Source organism: Osmerus mordax, chromosome 3 (genome assembly GCF_038355195.1).
Source record: "Osmerus mordax isolate fOsmMor3 chromosome 3, fOsmMor3.pri, whole genome shotgun sequence".
NCBI classification, from domain to species: Eukaryota; Metazoa; Chordata; class Actinopteri; order Osmeriformes; family Osmeridae; genus Osmerus; species Osmerus mordax.
This window is the reverse complement of record NC_090052.1, coordinates 3056454-3080098: the sequence shown is the minus strand read 5'-3', so window position 1 is coordinate 3080098 and position 23645 is coordinate 3056454. Positions and strand designations below refer to the sequence as shown.

Here is a 23645-nt window from a genome sequence, read left to right as displayed (position 1 = left end):
CATTTATCTTTTTCATCCTGCATATTTACTGATCATTGATCTGTTGGTCTAAGATGATTCATATTACATGTTCCAATAAAGGTGATTTTTTTTTGTGACCACAAAGTCCAGGTTTGCGAAATACTGTTTATAAAAGGAACCTTAAGGTTCTTACATTTATCCTCCAGTAAGAGAGGGCCTCTCTCCAAAACCAGACGCCCAACACACACAGGCTGGGCTCTTTTTGCATTTACCAACTATTATGAAGATTGGCTCACAAAAATACTGCCCATCCTCAGATTTGTACTCAATAAAAAAAATCAAAGACCATGTCACTGGGTTCTGTTTATGAAGCTGGATGAACAAAGGTAAAGTCATACCCTTCGGAAGGTGAGTCAGGCTTATCTGTGTGAATTTAAATTAAACATGAAGAATGATAACATGACGATGTCATGTTCTGGTATACATGCCTCTGAGGCCAACACAAAACCCCTCTTCTATTTTATTCCACTGGTTATATGGGAGTAGTGTGGTTGGGTGCATTACCACAGTCTACCACTAGATGGCAGCGGTAGCCTGTGCTGCACCACTCGGTAGTAAATCAAGAGAGCCACAGGCTATTTTGTTTTTGGTCTGATGCTCCACTCATTAGTCCTATACTGATGGCTCCGCGACTTAATGTGTGATTATGCACCAGATGCTCATGTAGGTCTACTCACTGACAACTCATTGAGAATCTATTCTGTGCTGTGAATTATATTCATAGGCAACACTCACACACCAATTTCATTGTAAATCTACATTGTGATCCTCGCAGGTGTGCGCCAGCCGCCAGACCGTTATGTAAATCCGACTTTTGAGATAAAGGGTCAACAACAATATGGCTCATCTATAGCTAATTTTCCTGGCAGGACTAGCTGTCTCACGAAATGTAACTACAATGATTTTAACAAAAATATTGCAGTCATTCAAGGGTACAAGTGTACCTGTGGAAAAAAAGCAAGCAACAGTAATAAAAACAATATATCACAGCGAGAACAAAAATTTAAAACAGTTACCACTAACCACAAGAGCAACAAGTCTCTAAGCAAGAGTCATTGTGATCCTTGAGGAAACCAAATTACTTTATAGTAATTTGGTTTTCTAATAAAAGGACTTTGGATTGGAAATTGCTCATTTTCTATTTAAAAAATTGAAATAGAATATTCCTCTCACAAATACACGCACCCACTTACGCACGCACACAAACAAACACTCTTGTACAATGTCACAATTATTTGATAATATTCCATTTGCAGATGTTATATACAGCAGATTCTGAACTAACTATCAACATGTATTAATCAATCATCTAAAGTTACTTTAACGCCGAACAGTAGCTGTCTCTGCATAAAAAGGGTTTCCTTTTTGAGCATCTACAGAAAATATACTGGGGATATTTTATAGTTTTACTATTATTATTCTACGTCACCTCATTCCCCCTGCTTTGTCGGACATGAACATGTTGTACCCACCAAATGCTCTTTTTAAATATTTTCTTTTACTATCTTAATGTGTGTAATAGTACTTAACTCAGTATCGTCAATTCATAATTATGAAGAGATTTATGTATCAATTGCCATTCTGTTTTCATTTTATTTTAGTAAGAACTGTTACCGAGAGGGCTGCGGTCAGTAAGTCATTTAGCTTTCAGTCATCTCACCGATTAATTAAGCTTTTTTCAGTTGTTCACCCATCTTTAATAAAAGAAATCCTCCTTATTAAACTCCCCATACTGTTTCATACGTGTCTGAGTCTTCAGACCTATGACACACAACCTATGTAATCACACACACACATACTTCAGTACACTTCGTAATATGCTACATAACATGGAGTAAGACTGAAATTGCAGTCTTAAAATATTTTCATGTAGGTTTTAGCATTATTTTCTGTTGTATGTAAATATGGTTGAACTGTTGAAAGGACAGGATTGCTTTATATTTTACTGTAAATGTCAAAAGTATTTATTTAGGTAGGAATTATTATGGTAATGTTAGGTGACTGATGATGTTTGAATTGACTTTAGGCTGTGAATGAGGAAAATGAAAACATTCACATAATTTGTGAAAGACTATTAGAGATTACGGGTGGACATAATAACCACAATTGCCTGTGAAGGGTTATCTAACCCTAATCCTCTTTCTTGGGGCTTTTCCTCAGAGCAACAGAGTAACAGCTGGACTAGCGCATTCGAGTGTCACTGTAATGTAGTCTGTACTTGGTGCACTCACTCAGCTGATCTCTCAACATGACTGACATAACTACAACCTTCACAAAGCAGAATCCTGAGTGTATTTTATGTTACATGCTTCACAGCACACTTCCCTTTCCCCAAACTTAGAGTTGTACCAAAAGTTCAGATAACGTCCTGCTCTCATTTTAACTGACAAATATACACAGACTGAAGCCCCCCAAGACACTCATCTCTGAACCATTGATCACAGTTCTGTCAGCATTCTTCAATCCTTATAGGATAACCCTTTCACTAACAAACATATTCCTAATCAAACAGTATTATTAAATACATTATATGTGGTCTGTTTTATGGGTAAATAAATACATGTAATTCCCAAGATGAATTGTGCTTGTGTGATTCTAGAAATACCCCGTTTGTATTCACATATCCTACTGTGTCCTGACAGTGCCCAAAATACATTTAAAATGATATACACTAGATAAAAAAAAGTATTGGAGATTATTTTTTCCAGAAGATTTCTAAATCAAAGGAAACCACCTGAATATAATATGACATGCCTATTTGCTTTGTGCCAAATGTTTCCTTCATGCTTTCATGTGATGCTTATATTTCAGGGGGACCCAGGTGTGAAGTGGGAGTGTGGGCCAGAGGAATGAATGCAAGTGTGGCAGATTATGGCCGGTGCGGATTGCAGTCTATTGAAACAAATGGACAAAAAATGTTAAGAAAAACGTATATATCGTGATATATAGCCTACCGGTACCATCCGTGCTACAGATTTATACCGCAATGACGTAAATTTGAGGACATAGGCCTACCGCCCAGCCCTATGTTTAACACATCTCTGTTCCAGTCTTCATATTCCAGTGAGGTAGGAGAGAAGGGTGTAAACTGCCCTGTTATCGGGCTATCATCTGGCAAATAGGACAATAAACCCTTTTGTTTCAGAACCATCCAGTCTCTTTACTTGCAAATGTAAATACAGAGAAGTGCGTAAGTAGTCTTCAACAATGGATAAAGATCAGTGTGCATTGGACGACTGATCAACAAATTCAAATCACATTTATTTGTATAGCCCTTTTTACAAGCAATGTCACAGAGGGCTTCACATACACCCGTAGAACTGCCCTTCAACCAACCAAAACCCTCAAGGAAGACAAGGAAAAATTGGGGAAAAAATTGAATAAAAATTGAATAAACCTTCGGAGTTCAGTGCTCCCCTCCTCCAAAGACCGTTGGTGAAAGAGAGGTGCAGAAAACAGGCTGTTACGTCCCTTTCCCTGTTTGCATGTGTGTTCTGTCTTGTGTGTTGGTCTAGTGTTACGGCATTTCCCCCAAGACAATGTTCGTAACACAGGCTAAACAGCCTTACGTCAATAAAATGTAGCCAACAAAATGACGAAAAGCAACGAGAGGGGCGGAGGCCACCACCACCACCGCTGCGGGGGCGAGCGGAGGGAGAGTTCCCGGCAGTACGAGCAGGAGAGAGAGAGGGAGTGCGCTCACAAGAGCAAGCACCACGGCTGCAGTGGCCACTCAGGGCACGGACGGCACCGCCGCTGACACGGGCCGGGAGAGGAGGCCGGACCCTGACGATGACTCCTCCTGGGGCTTCTCTCACTCCGACCAGGGGGATGACGAGGCCCAGAGGATCTCAGCTCTGGCCTGCAGGGCTCCTGGAGGGCTCCTGTCCTGCAGGGCTCCTGGAGGGCTCCTGTCCTGCAGGGCTCCTGGAGGGCTCCTGTCCTGCAGGGCTCCTGGAGGGCTCCTGTCCTGCAGGGCTCCTGGAGGGCTCCTGTCCTGCAGGGCTCCTGGAGGGCTCTTGTCCTGTCCTGCAGCGGCCTCATTCATTCAGCTTTGATTTCTTTCTCATCGTCCTCTGCAAACAATACTCACTGCACTTAGTGTCACTCAGTGGGGATTTCATAAACAATTTATTTCACACGGTCTGGCGTGCATTAAATTTAAAATTTAAATTGGTGGTCAATTTAAAAACACTCTTATCCAGAGTGACTTACAGTAAGTACAGGTACATTCTCCCCGAGGCAAGTAGGGTCAAGTGCCTTGCCCAAGGACACAACTTCATTTTGCACGGCCGGGAATCGAACCAACAACCTTCTGATTAATAGCCCGACTCCCTAACCGCTCAGCCATCTGACCCCCGCATTACCTCTGTACAGCCTACTGCTGATGGCAGCGGTAGGCTGTACAGAGGTCAACTCATTGATAATATCTTCTGTGCTGTGAATTATATTCATTGGCAAAATTCACACACCAATTTACATAGTAAGTCTACATTGTAATCCTCACAGGTGTGCGCCAGCTGCCAGAACGTTATGTAAATCTGACTTTTGAGGAAAAGGGTCAAAAACACTACAGATCCTCGATAGCTAATTCTCCTGGCAGGACTATAATGATTTTAACAAAACTATTGCAGTCATTCGATGCATTCTGTGTGAAAGCAATGAAAAAAGTATCCACAGTTTAATCCACAGACTTGTGTTAAGTGTGTGCTAAGAGTTTTGTGATTTCAGTACGAACAAATGTGCTAAACCAATTGTAATATTTTGTTGTTGCTTGCCACACTGCTAATTTGTTTTTGATACGTTAACGATTTCGGTATAACACCTGTAATGTTTGCAGTCTCAGGCAAGGGCAGAGATTGCAGAATTCAAGCGACAAACAACTGCCACAGATGATTTTACTTTATTTTCAATTTGATCAAAGACCACAATGTTTTATTCTCCATCATTCAATATAGGCTATTTTGCCTCTACATAAATGAACATTGCAATGTTGTTTATTCCTTCTATGAGGAGGTGGCAGAACCTATATATCGCTTATTACCCGATGTCCAGTGTCTTTGGTTCGAGCACGACACCAGCATAACGGGCTGAAGGGGTGCATTGACGCTGAACAAACTTGATGTGTACGTTTTTGGGGGGCAAGTCTTGCCTCATAAAAGAGAGAATTTTTTAAGAGTTGTGTATCTCAACACTTGAGTTGCCAAAATTAACATTAAATGATATTACATAGTACAACATTGTATCCATAGAGGAATTTGACTCAAAGTATGGTGTCAAAATGAAGACTTTAATGAGATAATCAATGAAAACACGATCATTAAACTATAAACACTATAATGTAGTAAACAATAAAAAACTAAGATGAAATTCTTGCCCGTCTACAGCTTCAAAAACAACCTGCATGAGCCTCAACAGGTATTGTAGTTAAAACAATAACAAACCAACCAATCTTACTCAACAAATGGGTCAAACACACAGACATTCTAAAGGGTTGCAGAGATAAACAGAGGTCAACCAGAAATTAATATTGAGCACCTTGATGGGTTTCTTAATTACAAATGTGTGCTTCACAACTGAAAGGTGTCAGCCAGTGTTTGCCAAGATTCTCCCCAGTCTGACACAGCTTACCCTCCATTGTTACAGGGGTAGAGTATCTTCCCTGTGTCCTGTCATGTTGGACTGTAGATCTGGTGTTGCTGCATGTGCTGTAACCGGTAGGTGCATGCCAGTAGTTCGTTCAGCTGTGTGTCATACAGAAGTTCTATCAGGTGGTGACTGCTGGGACAACTTCACCCCTTGGTCGAGTCTCTCTCTGCAGTCTCTCTGGTTGAGTCTCTCTGTAGTCTCTCTGGAGCCTTAAGGTGTTTCCTCTGTCTAGACTCCGCCCATATTCAAGTATGATTGGCCAGTAGGGGATCTGCAGCTTTCAGATATAAATGACATCTAATGTCTGTCATAATGGGCCATTTTGCATATGTAATGTTGATCATTTGGTGAAAGGTGTATGTTTCACAGGTTTATTTTTACTGGAGAAACACAAAACACTGTGACAAAACTTATTTGGCATACAACTCTTCTTTATAGTAATTTGGTTTTCTTCAAAAATTATAGGTTATATGATTAGACATGGTACAAAAGAGACACGTTCGTTTTACATAGCAAATAAAACCACAGAGACATATCAGGCTGTGTTTGTATTCCATTTATGCCATTATCTTCATTTATCTTTTTCATTCTGCATATTTACTGATCATTGATCTGTTGGTCTAAGATGATTCATATTACATGTTCCAATAAAGGTGATTTTTTTGTGACCACAAAGTCCAGGTTTGCGAAATACTGTTTATAAAAGGAACCTTAAGGTTCTTACATTTATCCTCCAGTAAGAGAGGACCTCTCTCCAAAACCAGACGCCCAACACACACAGGCTGGGCTCTTTTTGCATTTACCAACTATTATGAAGATTGGCTCACAAAAATACTGCCAATCCTCAGATTTGTGCTCAATAAAAAAAATCAAAAACCATGTCACTGGGTTCTGTCTATGAAGCTGGATGAACAAAGGTAAAGTCATACCCTTCGGAAGGTGAGTCAGGCTTATCTGTGTGAATTTAAATTAAACATGAAGAATGATAACATGACGATGTCATGTTCTGGTATACATGCCTCTGAGGCCAACACAAAACCCCTCTTCTATTTTATTCCACTTGTTACATGGGAGTGTGGTTGCGTGTATTAACACAGTCTTACACTAGATGGCAGCGGTAGCCTGTGCTGCACCACTCGGTAGTAAATCAAGACAGCCACAGACTATTTTGTTTTTGGTCTGATGCTCACTCATCAGTCCCATCGTGATGGCTCCGCGACTTAATGTGTGATTATGCACCAGATACTCATGTAGGCCTACTCACTGAAAACTCATTGAGAATCTATTCTGTGCTGTGAATTATATTCATAGGCAACAATTACACACCAATTTACATTGTAAGTCTACATTGTGATCCTCGCAGTTGTGCGCCAGCCGCCAGACCGTTATGTAAATCTGACTTTTGAGATAAAGGGTCAACAACAATATGGCTCATCGATAGCTAATTTTCCTGGCAGGACTAGCTGTCTCACGAAATGTAACTACAATGATTTTAACAAAAATATTGCAGTCATTCAAGGCATTCTGTGTGAAAGCAATGAAAAAAGTATCCACAGTTTAATTCACAGACTTGTGTTAAGTGTGTGCTAAGAGTTTTGTGATTTCAGTACGAACAAATGTGCTAAACCAATTGTAATTCTTTGTTGTTCCTTGCCAGTTTTGCTAATCTGTTTTCGATAGGTCACCGATTTCGGTACAACATCTGTATTGTTTGCAGTCTCAGGCAAGGGCAAATATTACAGAATTCAAAGACAAACAACTGCCACTGATGATTTTACTTTATTTTCAATTTGACCAAATACCACATGTTTTATTCTCCATCGTTCAATGTATTTTGCCTCTACATAAATGAACCTCGCAATGTCATCGTAGATTAAAATCACAATTCGAAATATGTATTCCTTTTATGATGAATCTATTGCTATTGCTTATTACGTGATGTCCAGTGTCCTTGGCTCAGGCACCAGCATAACAGGGCTGAAGGGGAGCATTGACGCTGAACGAACCTCATGGGTGCGTTTGTTGGGGGCAAGTCTTGTCTCATAAAATCATTCACAGCTGGGACACAATGATTCTCTCTAAAAGAGAAAATCATTAATGAGTTGTGTATCTCAACACTTCAGTTGCCCAACTTAACAAAAAATGATATTACATTGTACAACATTGTATCCATAGAGGAACTTGACTCTAAAAGTATGGTGTCAAAATGATTCTAAATAAGACTTTATTTAGATAATCAAAAAAACATGATCATGAAACTATAATAAAGTAAACAAAAATAAAAAATGTCTGTGCTGCTTAGATATTCTCTTCTGTGTGGGTCCTGCAGTGAGCTCTGAAATGGCCAGCCTGTCTAAACGTTTTACTACAGAGGTCACAGCTGTAGGGCTTCTCTCCAGTGTGGATCCTGCTGTGAACTGTGTAATTGCTAGCATGGCTAAAGGTTTTACTACAGAGGTCACAGCTGTATGGCTTCTCTCCAGTGTGGATCCTGCGGTGAACTGTGTAACTGCTAGCATGGCTAAAGGTTTTACCACAGAGGTCACAGCTGTGGGGCTTCTCTCCAGTGTGGATTCTGTGGTGAACTGTTAATTCCCCAGTCTGTCTAAAAGTTTTACTACAGAGGTCACAGCTGTAGGGCTTCTCTCCAGTGTGGATCCTGCTGTGAACTGTGTAACTGCTAGCATGGCTAAAGGTTTTACTACAGAGGTCACAGCTGTAGGGCTTCTCTCCAGTGTGGATTTTGCGGTGAACTGTGTAACTGCTAGCATCGCTAAAAGTTTTACCACAGAGGTCACAGCTGTAGGGCTTCTCGCCAGTGTGGATTCTGCGGTGAACTGTTAATTCCCCAGTCTGTCTAAAGGTTTTACTACAGAGGTCACAGCTGTAGGGCTTCTCTCCAGTGTGGATCCTGCTGTGAACTGTGTAACTGCTAGCACGGCTAAAGGTTTTACTACAGAGGTCACAGCTGTAGGGCTTTTCTCCTGTGTGGATCCTGCGGTGATCTGTGTAATTGCTAGCACGGCTAAAGGTTTTACTACAGAGGTCACAGCTGTAGGGCTTCTCTCCAGTGTGGATCCTGCTATGAAATCTGAAACTGTCAGCCCGGCTAAAGGTTTTACCACAGAGGTCACAGCTGTAGGGCTTTTCTCCTGTGTGGATCCTGCAGTGAGCTGTCAAAGCACTAGCATGCCTAAAGGTTTGACCACAGTGGTCACAGCTGTAGGGCTTCTCTCCAGTGTGGATCCTGCTATGAACTCTGAAATTCCCAGCCCGGCTAAAGGTTTTACCACAAAGGTCACAGCTGTAGGGCTTCTCTCCTGTGTGGATCCTCATGTGCTGCTTGAGGTATCTGGATGAGGAAAGGCTCTTCACACATGTGTCACAGTGATGTGTCTCCATAACTCAGCTCTCTCTTGGTTCTCTGTCTGGTCTTTCTGGATCCTGGATGTAGTCTCTGGAAGCTTGTTTCTCTCTGGTTACTGCTGTTTCTGGTTGAGTCTCTCTCTGGTTGAGTCTCTGTAGTCTTTCTGGTCGAGTCTCTGTAGTCTCTCTGGTCGAGTCTCTCTCTGCAGTCTCTCTGGTTGAGTCTCTCTGTAGTCTCTCTGGTCGAGTCTCTCTCTGCAGTCTCTCTGGTTGAGTCTCTCTGTAGTCTCTCTGGAGCCTTAAGGTGTCTTCTCTGTCTAGTCTCCGCCCATGATCAAGTATGATTGGCCAGTAGGAGATCTGCAGCTTTCACATATAAATGACATATTTTGTCTGTCATAATGGGCCACTTTGCATATGTAATGTTGATCATTTGGTGGGAGGTGTATATTTCTCAGGTTTATTTTTACTGGAGAAACATTAAACACTGTGACAAAAACGTATTTGGCATACAACTCCTCTTTATTTACATTTACATTACATTTATTCATTTAGCAGACGCTTTTATCCAAAGCGACTTCCAAGAGAGAGCTTTACAAAGTGCATAGGTCACTGATCATAACAACAAGATTGCGAGTAGCCAAAACATGAAGCACACATTGTGAACAACCAAAGTAAGTGCCAAAGGGAAGAACCATAAGAGCATGTAGTTAAACAAGTTACAATTAAACAACATGAACCGCTATAAGTGCAAGTGTACCTGTGGAAAAAAAGCAAGCAACAGTAATAAAAACAATATATCACAGCGAGAACAAAAATTTAAAACAGTTACCACTAACCACAAGAGCAACAAGTCTCTAAGCAAGAGTCATTGTGATCCTTGAGGAAACCAAATTACTTTATAGTAATTTGGTTTTCTAATAAAAGGACTTTGGATTGGAAATTGCTCATTTTCTATTAAAAAAATTGAAATAGAATATTCCTCTCACAAATACACATTTACATTTAGTCATTTAGCAGACGCTCTTATCCAGAGCGACTTACAGTAAGTACAGGGACATTCCCCCGAGGCAAGTAGGGTGAAGTGCCTTGCCCAAGGACACAACGTCAGTTGGCATGACCGGGAATCGAACTGGCAACCTTCAGATTACTAGCCCGACTCCCTCACCGCTCAGCCAACTGACTCCACACGCACCCACTTACGCACACACACAAACAAACACTCTTGTACAATGTCACAATTATTTGATAATATTCCATTTGCAGATGTTATATACAGCAGATTCTGAACTAACTATCAACAAGTATTAATTAGTCATCTAAAGTTACTTTAACGCCGAACAGTAGCTGTCTCTGCATAAAAAGGGTTTCCTTTTTGAGCATCTACAGAAAATATACTGGGGATATTTTATAGTTTTACTATTATTATTCTACGTCACCTCATTCCCCCTGCTTTGTCGGACATGAACATGTTGTACCCACCAAATGCTCTTTTTAAATATTTTCTTTTACTATCTTAATGTGTGTAATAGTACTTAACTCAGTATCGTCAATTCATAATTATGAAGAGATTTATGTATCAATTGCCATTCTGTTTTCATTTTATTTTAGTAAGAACTGTTACCGAGAGGGCTGCGGTCAGTAAGTCATTTAGCTTTCAGTCATCTCACCGATTAATTAAGCTTTTTTCAGTTGTTCACCCATCTTTAATAAAAGAAATCCTCCTTATTAAACTCCCCATACTGTTTCATACGTGTCTGAGTCTTCAGACCTATGACACACAACCTATGTAATCACACACACACATACTTCAGTACACTTCGTAATATGCTACATAACATGGAGTAAGACTGAAATTGCAGTCTTAAAATATTTTCATGTAGGTTTTAGCATTATTTTCTGTTGTATGTAAATATGGTTGAACTGTTGAAAGGACAGGATTGCTTTATATTTTACTGTAAATGTCAAAAGTATTTATTTAGGTAGGAATTATTATGGTGAACGCATGTTATTTTTTCGACAAGAGAAATCAAGTATAATGTTAGGTGACTGATGATGTTTGAATTGACTTTAGGCTGTGAATGAGGAAAATGAAAACATTCACATAATTTGTGAAAGACTATTAGAGATTACGGGTGGACATAATAACCACAATTGCCTGTGAAGGGTTATCTAACCCTAATCCTCTTTCTTGGGGCTTTTCCTCAGAGCAGCAGAGTAACAGCTGGACTAGCGCATTCGAGTGTCACTGTAATGTAGTCTGTACTTGGTGCACTCACTCAGCTGATCTCTCAACATGACTGACATAAATACAACCTTCACAAAGCAGAATCCTGAGTGTATTTTATGTTACATGCTTCACAGCACACTTCCCTTTCCCCAAACTTAGAGTTGTACCAAAAGTTCAGATAACGTCCTGCTCTCATTTTAACTGACAAATATACACAGACTGAAGCCCCCCAAGACACTCATCTCTGAACCATTGATCACAGTTCTGTCAGCATTCTTCAATCCTTATAGGATAACCCTTTCACTAACAAACATATTCCTAATCAAACAGTATTATTAAATACATTATATGTGGTCTGTTTTATGGGTAAATAAATACATGTAATTCCCAAGATGAATTGTGCTTGTGTGATTCTAGAAATACCCCGTTTGTATTCACATATCCTACTGTGTCCTGACAGTGCCCAAAATACATTTAAAATGATATACACTAGATTAAAAAAAGTATTGGAGATTATTTTTTCCAGAAGATTTCTAAATCAAAGGAAACCACCTGAATATAATATGACATGCCTATTTGCTTTGTGCCAAATGTTTCCTTCATGCTTTCATGTGATGCTTATATTTCAGGGGAACCAGGTGTGAAGTGGGAGTGTGGGCCAGAGGAATGAATGCAAGTGTGGCAGATTATGGCCGGTGCGGATTGCAGTCTATTGAAACAAATGGACAAAAATTGTTAAGAAAAACGTATATATCGTGATATATAGCCTACCGGTACCATCCGTGCTACAGATTTATACCGCAATGACGTAAATTTGAGGACATAGGCCTACCGCCCAGCCCTATGTTTAACACATCTCTGTTCCAGTCTTCATCTTCCAGTGAGGTAGGAGAGAAGGGTGTAAACTGCCCTGTTATCGGGCTATCATCTGGCAAATAGGACAATAAACCCTTTTGTTTCAGAACCATCCAGTCTCTTTACTTGCAAATGTGAATACAGAGAAGTGCGTACGTAGTCTTCAACAATGGATAAAGATCAGTGTGCATTGGACGACTGATCAACAAATTCAAATCACATTTATTTGTATAGCCCTTTTTACAAGCAATGTCACAGAGGGCTTCACATACGCCCGTAGAACTGCCCTTCAACCAACCAAAACCCTCAAGGAAGACAAGGAAAATTTGGGGAAAAAATAGAAGAAAAATTGAATAAACCTTGGGAGTTCAGTGCTCCCCTCCTCCAAAGACCGTTGGTGAAAGAGAGGTGCAGAAAACAGGCTGTTACGTCCCTTTCCCTGTTTGCATGTGTGTTCTGTCTTGTGTGTTGGTCTAGTGTTACGGCATTTCCCCCAAGACAATGTTCGTAACACAGGCTAAACAGCCTTACGTCAATAAAATGTAGCCAACAAAATGACGAAAAGCAACGAGAGGGGCGGAGGCCACCACCACCACCGCTGCGGGGGCGAGCGGAGGGAGAGTTCCCGGCAGTAAGAGCAGGAGAGAGAGGGAGTGCGCTCACAAGAGCAAGCACCACGGCTGCAGTGGCCACTCAGGGCACGGACGGCACCGCCGCTGACACGGGCCGGGAGAGGAGGCCGGACCCTGACGATGACTCCTCCTGGGGCTTCTCTCACTCCGACCAGGGGGATGACGAGGCCCAGAGGATCTCAGCTCTGGCCTGCAGGGCTCCTGGAGGGCTCCTGTCCTGCAGGGCTCCTGGAGGGCTCCTGTCCTGCAGGGCTCCTGGAGGGCTCCTGTCCTGCAGGGCTCCTGGAGGGCTCCTGTCCTGCAGGGCTCCTGGAGGGCTCTTGTCCTGTCCTGCAGCGGCCTCATTCATTCAGCTTTGATTTCTTTCTCATCGTCCTCTGCAAACAATACTCACTGCACTTAGTGTCACTCAGTGGGGATTTCATAAACAATTTATTTCACACGGTCTGGCGTGCATTAAATTTAAAATTTAAATTGGTGGTCAATTTAAAAACACTCTTATCCAGAGTGACTTACAGTAAGTACAGGGACATTCTCCCCGAGGCAAGTAGGGTCAAGTGCCTTGCCCAAGGACACAACTTCATTTTGCACGGCCGGGAATCGAACCAACAACCTTCTGATTAATAGCCCGACTCCCTAACCGCTCAGCCATCTGACCCCCGCATTACCTCTGTACAGCCTACTGCTGATGGCAGCGGTAGGCTGTACAGAGGTCAACTCATTGATAATCTCTTCTGTGCTGTGAATTATATTCATTGGCAAAATTCACACACCAATTTACATAGTAAGTCTACATTGTAATCCTCACAAGTGTGCGCCAGCTGCCAGAACGTTATGTAAATCTGACTTTTGAGGTAAAGGGTCAAAAACAATACAGATCCTCGATAGCTAATTCTCCTGGCAGGACTATAATGATTTTAACAAAACTATTGCAGTCATTCGATGCATTCTGTGTGAAAGCAATGAAAAAAGTATCCCCAGTTTAATCCACAGACTTGTGTTAAGTGTGTGCTAAGAGTTTTGTGATTTCAGTACGAACAAATGTGCTAAACCAATTGTAATATTTTGTTGTTGCTTGCCACACTGCTAATTTGTTTTTGATACGTTAACGATTTCGGTATAACACCTGTAATGTTTGCAGTCTCAGGCAAGGGCAGAGATTGCAGAATTCAAGCGACAAACAACTGCCACAGATGATTTTACTTTATTTTCAATTTGATCAAAGACCACAATGTTTTATTCTCCATCATTCAATATAGGCTATTTTGCCTCTACATAAATGAACATTGCAATGTTGTTTATTCCTTCTATGAGGAGGTGGCAGAACCTATATATCGCTTATTACCCGATGTCCAGTGTCTTTGGTTCGAGCACGACACCAGCATAACGGGCTGAAGGGGTGCATTGACGCTGAACAAACTTGATGTGTACGTTTTTGGGGGGCAAGTCTTGCCTCATAAAAGAGAGAATTTTTTAAGAGTTGTGTATCTCAACACTTGAGTTGCCAAAATTAACATTAAATGATATTACATAGTACAACATTGTATCCATAGAGGAATTTGACTCAAAGTATGGTGTCAAAATGAAGACTTTAATGAGATAATCAATGAAAACACGATCATTAAACTATAAACACTATAATGTAGTAAACAATAAAAAACTAAGATGAAATTCTTGCCCGTCTACAGCTTCAAAAACAACCTGCATGAGCCTCAACAGGTATTGTAGTTAAAACAATAACAAACCAACCAATCTTACTCAACAAATGGGTCAAACACACAGACATTCTAAAGGGTTGCAGAGATAAACAGAGGTCAACCAGAAATTAATATTGAGCACCTTGATGGGTTTCTTAATTACAAATGTGTGCTTCACAACTGAAAGGTGTCAGCCAGTGTTTGCCAAGATTCTCCCCAGTCTGACACAGCTTACCCTCCATTGTTACAGGGGTAGAGTATCTTCCCTGTGTCCTGTCATGTTGGACTGTAGATCTGGTGTTGCTGCATGTGCTGTCCCAGTAGGTGCATGCCAGTAGTTCGTTCAGCTGTGTGTCATACAGAAGTTCTATCAGGTGGTGACTGCTGGGACAACTTCACCCCTTGGTTTTTCCATCATAGATATGCAAGAAACTCTTCAATAGATCATTTGTTTGACATAAATAGTCAGTGTGCTGCTTAGATCTTCTCCTCTGTGTGGGTCCTGCAGTGAGCTCTGAAATGGCCAGTCTGTCTAAAAGTTTTATCACAGATGTCACAGCTGTAGGGCTTCTCTCCAGTGTGGATCCTGCGGTGAACTGTGTAACCTCTAGCATGGCTAAAGGTTTTACCACAGAGGTCACAGCTGTAGGGCTTTTCTCCTGTGTGGATTCTGCGGTGAACTGTTAATTCCCCAGTCTGTCTAAAGGTTTTACTACAGAGGTCACAGCTGTAGGGCTTCTCTCCAGTGTGGATCCTGCTGTGAACTGTGTAACTGCTAGCACGGCTAAAGGTTTTACTACAGAGGTCACAGCTGTAGGGCTTTTCTCCTGTGTGGATCCTGCGGTGATCTGTGTAATTGCTAGCACGGCTAAAGGTTTTACTACAGAGGTCACAGCTGTAGGGCTTCTCTCCAATGTGGATCCTGCTATGAAATATGAAACTGTCAGCCCGGCTAAAGGTTTTACCACAGAGGTCACAGTTGTAGGGCTTCTCTCCAGTGTGGATCCTGCAGTGAGCTGTAAAAGCACTAGCATCCCTAAAGGTTTGACCACAGCGGTCACAGCTGTAGGGCTTCTCTCCAGTGTGGATCCTCATGTGCTGCTTGAGGTAACTGGATGAGGAAAGGCTCTTCCCACATGTGTCACAGTGATGTGTCTCCATAACTCAGCTCTCTCTTGGTTCTCTGTCTGGTCTTTCTGGATCCTGGATGTAGTCTCTGGAAGCTTGTTTCTCTCTGGTTACTGCTGTTTCTGGTTGAGTCTCTCTCTGGTTGAGTCTCTGTAGTCTCTCTGGTCGAGTCTCTGTAGTCTCTCTGGTCGAGTCTCTCTGTAGTCTCTCTGGTCAAGTCTCTCTCTGCAGTCTCTCTGGTTGAGTCTCTCTGTAGTCTCTCTGGAGCCTTAAGGTGTCTCCTCTGTCTAGTCTCCGCCCATATTCAAATATGATTGGCCAGTAGGGGATCTGCAGCTTTCACATATAAATGACATCTAATGTCTGTCATAATGGGCCATTTTGCATATGTAATGTTGATCATTTGGTGAAAGGTGTATGTTTCACAGGTTTATTTTACTGGAGAAACACAAAACACTGTGACAAAACTTATTTGGCATACAACTCTTCTTTATAGTAATTTGGTTTTCTTCAAAAATGATAGGTTATATGATTAGACATGGTACAAAAGAGACACGTTCGTTTTACATAGCAAATAAAACCACAGAGACATATCAGGCTGTGTTTGTATTCCATTTATGCCATTATCTTCATTTATCTTCTTCATCCTGCATATTTACTGATCATTGATCTGTTGGTCTAAGATGATTCATATTACATGTTCCAATAAAGGTGATTTTTTTTGTGACCACAAAGTCCAGGTTTGCGAAATACTGTTTATAAAAGGAACCTTAAGGTTCTTACATTTATCCTCCAGTAAGAGAGGGCCTCTCTCCAAAACCAGACGCCCAACACACACAGGATGGGCTCTTTTTGCATTTACCAACTATTACAAACATTGACTCACAAAAATACTGCCCATCCTCAGATATTTACTCAATAAAAAAAATCAAAAGCCCCTCTTCTAGAACATTTTAAATTGCTGCGACGGGACGTGTATCACTGCACTTTATGAAAACGATTTATTGGGTGTGATTTGCCTTCGGCAAGGGCACAACCTTTGTTCTCTCACATATATATTATTATTATTGGGTGTGCTTTGCCTTCAGCAAGGGCACAACCTTTGTTCTCTCACATATATATTATTGTGAGAATGCTGTTAAGCATTCTCACTATTGTTTTTCAACTTCTTAGTTCTTCCGCTGTTTTTTTGGCCTTTAACTAGTCCTGCATACTTTCACCGATTCCTACAATTTTTGTATCAAAACGTTCAGCTCCTTCAGGAGATGTTGGCTATGACTTTTGGTATTTCTCACTTTTATACTTTTTAAGACATTAAGGTTTTTGTGCAAATTATTCTCCCATTAAAATAATGGTAAATCCTTTCAAATCATTAAAAAGCTTCCTCTCCTTCAAACGTAACTACTTCAGCATACTTTCAGCTAGAGACACCATTCAACCTTTAAAATGTTCACAAGACATTCAGCTATTCCCAAATGATTCCGCTTTTTCAAATATTCAGCCAATTTTGAATTATGACAGTTTGAAATACATTAAAATGTTTGCTCCTTCTTGATTTTTATGAATGAGCAGCAAGCAGAGTGGCACACTCTGCTGGCTGCTCTTTTTCTGATATTCAACTAAATTGTCAAACAAATTCCTCTAACGTTCATATAGTTTAACTTACAGAAACAAGTTATACCTTAAAATGTAGGAAACATTGTCCTCTTTCAGCCAATGTAACTACTAAAGAGCTCACATTTACAGATTTTCAGCTATGAGCCTTGAAGCGAGAGCAGCCTTTCAAATTATCTCACTAACTTCAATGGATAGGTGGGTAAAATTCGTCAGAGAAAGCGAAAGAAACAAGATTTTGAAACTGCCGGTAGAGTCGTATTTCTGACCGCACAGACATATAAAGAATATCTCTGGTTTCGGCAGAGTCTTGGGTCTCGGAAAATATCCTTATATTTTGGATTGGACGTGTAGTTTTGCGTCTAGGTTATCTTGTTTGAGGTGTGGATTCTAGCTACATTTCTCTTATTCTCTGCCCTCAGCGCGTTAGCAATCATAGCTGCACCACTTTCTACAAAATTTTCACAATTTTCCGCTTTTTTAGCATGGTCAGCTATCCCCATTCAGGTTTTCAGCATTCTCACTGCTGTTTCGCAGGAACAGCCGTTTCTAGTTATTATTATTATTCTTTTTGCCCCCCTAAAACTCAGTCAATATTTGGCCTACATAGACAAAGTAGGTGTCAAAAGTTTCGTCTTGGTAGAGATTGAGTTGCTTCTATTGGAATTTACGTTCCGTTGCATGGTTTAGGCTTCAGTTAAGTTTTTGTGGCGAAAAGTGAAGCTAACGGTGGCTAATTTGCTAGCCAGTCACTGACGTTACTAACGTCACTAACGTCACGAAAACACTCGTGACTACCTTTGGCAGAACATTCGTTTCGCATCTGTTAACTTGGGGGATAGCTAGGCTAACTATAGCTTTACTGCAAGGCAGCTGCAGAAACGCCACAAGCAAAGAGGCCAGGGTGATAACTATTTACTCATTTTACTTTGTGATATGACACACAATTGTCATGTGTAATGTACAGTATAAGCTGATATTATTAAGGAAGTACATCTACTTTCGGAAACAGTAGTCTACTATTTCACTGAAGTATTAGCATCATGACATTAGCCTCTGTTGCCCGGGCAACACATACTACAGTGGTCTATGATGCATCTGTTTTCAATCGTTAAATAAACATTCCTCACAAATACATTTTCGTTGTAGGATTTATTATGACATTACATTACAAGTAAACGATTTGTGGGTGAAATTATCATTACCTGTGGTTTCAAACCAGTGTAGCACACTGCAACGCTGTAGCTTACGCGAGACACACTACAAAAACATCTAGCTACAGTACACAGCTGTTTAGGAAGTCAAACGGCGACAGAACATGTTCGGCACTCCCCTTACTTAAATCAAAAGTCTATCTAACTACTAACCTGAACTTCATTGCCACAGCCTAAACGTTGTCAATCTGTTCATGAAAATAATTAATTTCAGCCTAAACCGTACAACGGAACGTTAAATCCAATTCAACCAACGCAATCGCTACCAAGACGAACACAGCAGTAGTCTAGTACTGTACCGTAGTAGTACAATTTACCGGAGCAGCTTCTCCACACAGGGCTATATCGCATTTTGCGTTGTTACTGACAATGATCGCTACCAGTGAGCTTTTTATGAATGAGCGATTTTCCACTAAATAAATGTCAAGCTTATTTACGTTTTGGGGGGCATATTTTCAGTTAGCAGATGGTACTGTTTGAATCGCGATTCTATCTTCTGCCGGTAACGTCGTAGAATAATCTTCAAAGGGGGTTCTTTATTAATGAATGAATGCAATATGAGTAGGCTAAATGCCTGAAAATATCACGAGAAGGGACAACTTAAAAGGACGTTTAAGTCATAGAGATTAGGTCCATTTTAACACCGGTCTGCCAAATGTATTCGTTTTGATTCAGCCTGTCAGCTGCCTCTTGCAGGGGAAATGAGAAGACATCATATTTCATTCTACACTTCACTCGTATTTTGAGTTGTAAATGAGCAGCAAAAAAAAGATGCTTTTAAATCTATGTAATCTTTATAAATAATAAGTAGGCCCGATGCATTTTTATATAAAATATACAGACCCCTGTGCAACCGACGCAAGCAAGCACACCCTACAATTTCCCCAGAAATTGTATCCTCTCTAGTTCTTTGTTGTTGCTTGCCAGTTTTGCTAATCTGTTTTTGATAGGTCACCGATTTCGGTACAACACCTGTATTGTTTGCAGTCTCAGGCAAGGGCAAATATTACAGAATTCAAACGACAAACAACTGCCACAGATGATTTTACTTTATTTTCAATTTGACCAAAGACCACAATGTTTTATTCTCCATCATTCAATGTATTTTGCCTATACATAAATGAACCTCGCAATGTCATCGTAGATTAAAATTAGAATTCGAAATATGTATTCCTTTTATGATGAATCTATTGCTATTGCTTATTACCTGATGTCCAGTGTCCTTGGCTCAGGCACTCACTACACCAGCATAACAGGGCTGAAGGGGTGCATTGACGCTGAACAAACTTGGGGGCAAGTCTTGCCTCATAAATCATTCACAGCTGGGACACTCAATGATTCTCTCTAAAAGAGAAAATCATTAATGAGTTGTGTATCTCAACACTTCAGTTGCCCAACTGAACAAAAAATGATATTACATTGTACAACATTGTATCCATAGAGGAACTTGACTCTGAAAGTATGGTGTCAAAATGACTCTATTTAGATAATCAAAAAAACATGATCATGAAACTATAATAAAATAAACAAAATGTGTGTGCTGCTTAGATCTTCTCTTCTGTGTGGGTCCTGCAGTGATGTCTGAGACTGCCAGCCTGGCTAAAGCTTTTATCACAGAGGTCACAGCTGTAGGGCTTCTCTCCAGTGTGGATCCTGCGGTGAACTGTTAAATCCCCAGCCTGTCTAAAGGTTTTACCACAGAGGTCACAGCAGTAGGGCTTGTTCAGATAACTTTCCAATCAGACGCACTGACTAAATCTTTAATTCAGTTCACTAAAACGGAGAGTGCTTGAAAACCACAGTGTAAATGTCATGTATTCATGTAAGATACTGTATTTGTTTTGGGCTTTTCATAGATGGCAAAGTCTCCAACCCCAGTGCTGCTTGTGAGTGGGAACCCCTTTTGTGCTGAAAGTGAAATTTGTCTTCACATGGATGGAAAGGACATTGCAAAGGTAGAGGACATCTCAGTGGGAGTTGGTGCCCAACTGGGGATCTATTTCATCTTTGGAGTTAAATACGCAAAGAATGTAAAGAACACTCTAATTTGTATGCAGTGCATGGTTGGTATCAAGTGAAATGATAAAGTACCAATAGGGGTAATTAAAATGGCAAATGTCTGGCTCTAAATGTATAATGTAATATTTTGTATTCATTGAGATTTCTATTATTTATTTTTGCTAATTAGAAATGATCAACCCGGAATCATTATTGTTGTATACTTTTCAAAAGTCTGATATGTAAATAAAAAGGTTGAAGTTTATATTAAATGATATTAAAACATTGTATCCATAGAGGAACTTGACTCTGAAATATGGTGTCAAAATGAAGACTTTAATTAGATAATCAAAAAAACATGATCATGAAACTATAAACACTAATATGGTAAACAACAATAAAAAAATAAGGTAGAATTCCTGTCTGTCTTGCTTGTTCTGGTTCTTGATCTTCTGCTGTACTTTCTATGTGAACAATCTGGTGTATTTAGCGTGACGTACAGTGAATGAAATATAATATAATGTCCTCAGACAGGTCTTTCCAAAGCATAGGGGTGCTAATGCTAAAATCCTTAACAATCCTTCAGTATTGACACAATTATTGGTGTTCATCAGAACTACAAAGTATTGTATTCCTTAAATTACAGATACAGTTTCAAGAACAACCTGTGTTTAAGCCCATATCCATAGTAAAGAAAAGGCTGATTAATGAATATGCATACTTTAAGGTCGGTGCCCTGATCAAGCATAATATTTTTACCTACGTCCGAGTTCCATGTCATTAACTGTTTAGCACTCGAGGTTACAGGTAACGTACTTGCACATTTCTAAATTGCAGTCAGATATTAACAAGTCAATCTCCCGTCTCTGCCATCAAATCAAATAGTTTCACAGCCCGGGACAAACACGAGGGACTCTGGCCTTACAGTGTGCATCATGGATTTAACTTGGCGTAAAGACAAAGTAAATATTGTGTTATTTACTCACGCTAACTATTGGCTAATGTTTCATATACGTAAGAGCTCATGTACCATTAACAGCTTATTTACTTCTGGTTTGCAACTATCTTAACAATCTGTCTATTAAGTATGGCAATGCAGTTATCAAACACCTTGTAACACCAAGTAAATAATTTTCAACAGTGTTTATTAATGAGTAACATAGTGTTTAATAATAATCTTAGTAATTATGAATAATGTATTGTTAATGTTTTATATGTTTTATAAAGGATTAACTAACTATTAGTTAATTAACTATTACTTTGTTAATGCCAAAAAGCGTTTATCTATTATATATTCTACTCTTAACCTACAAATCTCTCCATGGATTAGCACCGCTTTACCTCTCTGGTATCCTTGCACCCTATCACCCAATAAGGACACTACGATCCCAAGATGCAGGCTATCTGGTGGTTCCCAAAATAAAACAAAACGCTGGGGGCAGGGCGTTCTCATATAGAGCACCTCTTCTCTGGAACATACTCCCTGTTTCAACTAAGGAGGCAGACACTTTTTCAACATTCAAAGCTAGATTAAAAACCTTTCTGTTTAGTCAGTTTTACGGCTGCTAAAGTTTGTGCTTGTATGTTTAGTTTAAAACTTCATCACAAATAAAGCCAACCTCAAGTGTGTGTTTGTCTGTATATGTGTCATATGACTTGAATTTACAAATAAAGTAAACCTGAACTTGATTGTTAATGTTATTGTTTCTGTTGCTAGTTGGAGATGACAGGGGTCAGGGCATTCTTATTTATAGTTTCTCTTCCCTGGAACAGAGTTCATGTTCCAATCTAGGGGGTTGGTGCTGTCTTGGTGTCTAGGGCTACATCAGATACCCTTTTTTGTCTGCTAAACTGCTGGACTAGTTCACACTTGACCGGTGGGGACCTCACCCTTACTGTTATTAGTAACTGTTAGTTGCTCCTTTGCATTCTCTAATTCCTGCTCTCTTCTCTCTGTCCCCCCTCCACCCCTCCTCTGTGGTGTGGGGGGTTGAGCTGTCAACATCTGCCTGGTCGCCGGTCTGCCAACATTGGACCTGGTCGCTAGGGGACATCGGTCTATGACGGTCTGCCAACCTTGGACCTAGTTGCCAAGTGGACATCAGTCTCTACCATTAGCATTCCAAATGAAAGATACTTCACAATACAGCAACTGCAGCTAATTATTGTTCTGCACTGTGAAGATCATATGTGATGCAGCCCACATCATCAGCAACATGGAGGTGTCCTGTCTGTGCATGACAAGCAAATATTTTGTGAATGTACACTGAACTCTAGAATTGCCTGTGGTGAGTTTGTACATCTATATCCTATTAGAATTCATATTTAGTTTTGTCCTATTGCAACTTAAAATACAAACTGTATCCTCGTATTATAATGGGAGAGTTCAATGGTTACCTGCTTGGTGACAGAGGATATCCCAGCCAGCCTTATTGGCTGAGCCCCTGATCCTGAGCCCAGCCCGCAGCAACATTATAACTTGCTACAGATGATCATTGGAATGTTCATGGCCTGATTCTAGTGCCGAGTAGGCTCAAGGTCACCCCTGAAAGGTCACGTGACATTATTGTGGCATGTGTGGTTCTCCACAACATGACACAATTAGAGGAGAACAGTGTCTTACTCAACCAGTGAACCATCCTGATAACGATCCTGACCACCCCACTGACGCACGAGATGGAAGAGCAGTCTTAAGTCTTGTAAATGAGCCATGTTCCTCAATTTATCCTTTCTCTGCAGACCGTTTCCTCTAAGTTTAACTTACATGAACTATTGAAATTATGTTGCAATAGACCAAGGTTATTATGTAATCAGTTCAAACTGTTCATGTTATTACAAGATAAGTTAGTTTGTTATAACATGAAAAGTTTTAGGTTATAAAAAAATAAAAATGCTGTATCACATATAGGTTATGTCAGTACATAATAGGGTTGATTACCAGCAGAGGGTGTATTCATGTGACAGCCTACTGCATAAAATCTGTTTCAAACTTGTTCCTTGCAAACTTGTCCTGCAGTCTGAGCTGGCCCATGACAATGACACATGGGTTGGATGTAGTTTATCTCACAGTGAAGGGTCATTGGTTCCAAATGCTGGCTGCACCAAACCCTGCAGTTGGCAGGTTACATTCCTTAGTGTGTGGCACCATAGGACCTGCTCTACTGGTTTAGGGAAGATCTGTAGGATCTAAAAGAGACTTTATACAACCTGCCAGATCAAGTAAGTCATAAGACAGTATTTC

General features: G+C 40.4%; 1 protein-coding gene across 1 annotated transcript in view; it reads right to left on the bottom strand.

The window, feature by feature from the left end:
- The window catches only part of LOC136938297 (uncharacterized), a 51818-nt gene extending 28383 nt beyond the window's left edge, over window positions 1–23435 (bottom strand). The window contains exons 1-4 of the mRNA XM_067231618.1: window positions 23374–23435; window positions 19953–20089; window positions 15003–15601; window positions 8020–9051 (exon numbers count right to left, since the gene is read on the bottom strand). Of these exons, the coding sequence (XP_067087719.1) occupies window positions 8020–9051; window positions 15003–15601; window positions 19953–20089; window positions 23374–23435 (1830 nt within the window). The remainder of the gene's footprint in view (window positions 1–8019; window positions 9052–15002; window positions 15602–19952; window positions 20090–23373) is intronic.
- Window positions 23436–23645: the final 210 nt, after the last annotated feature.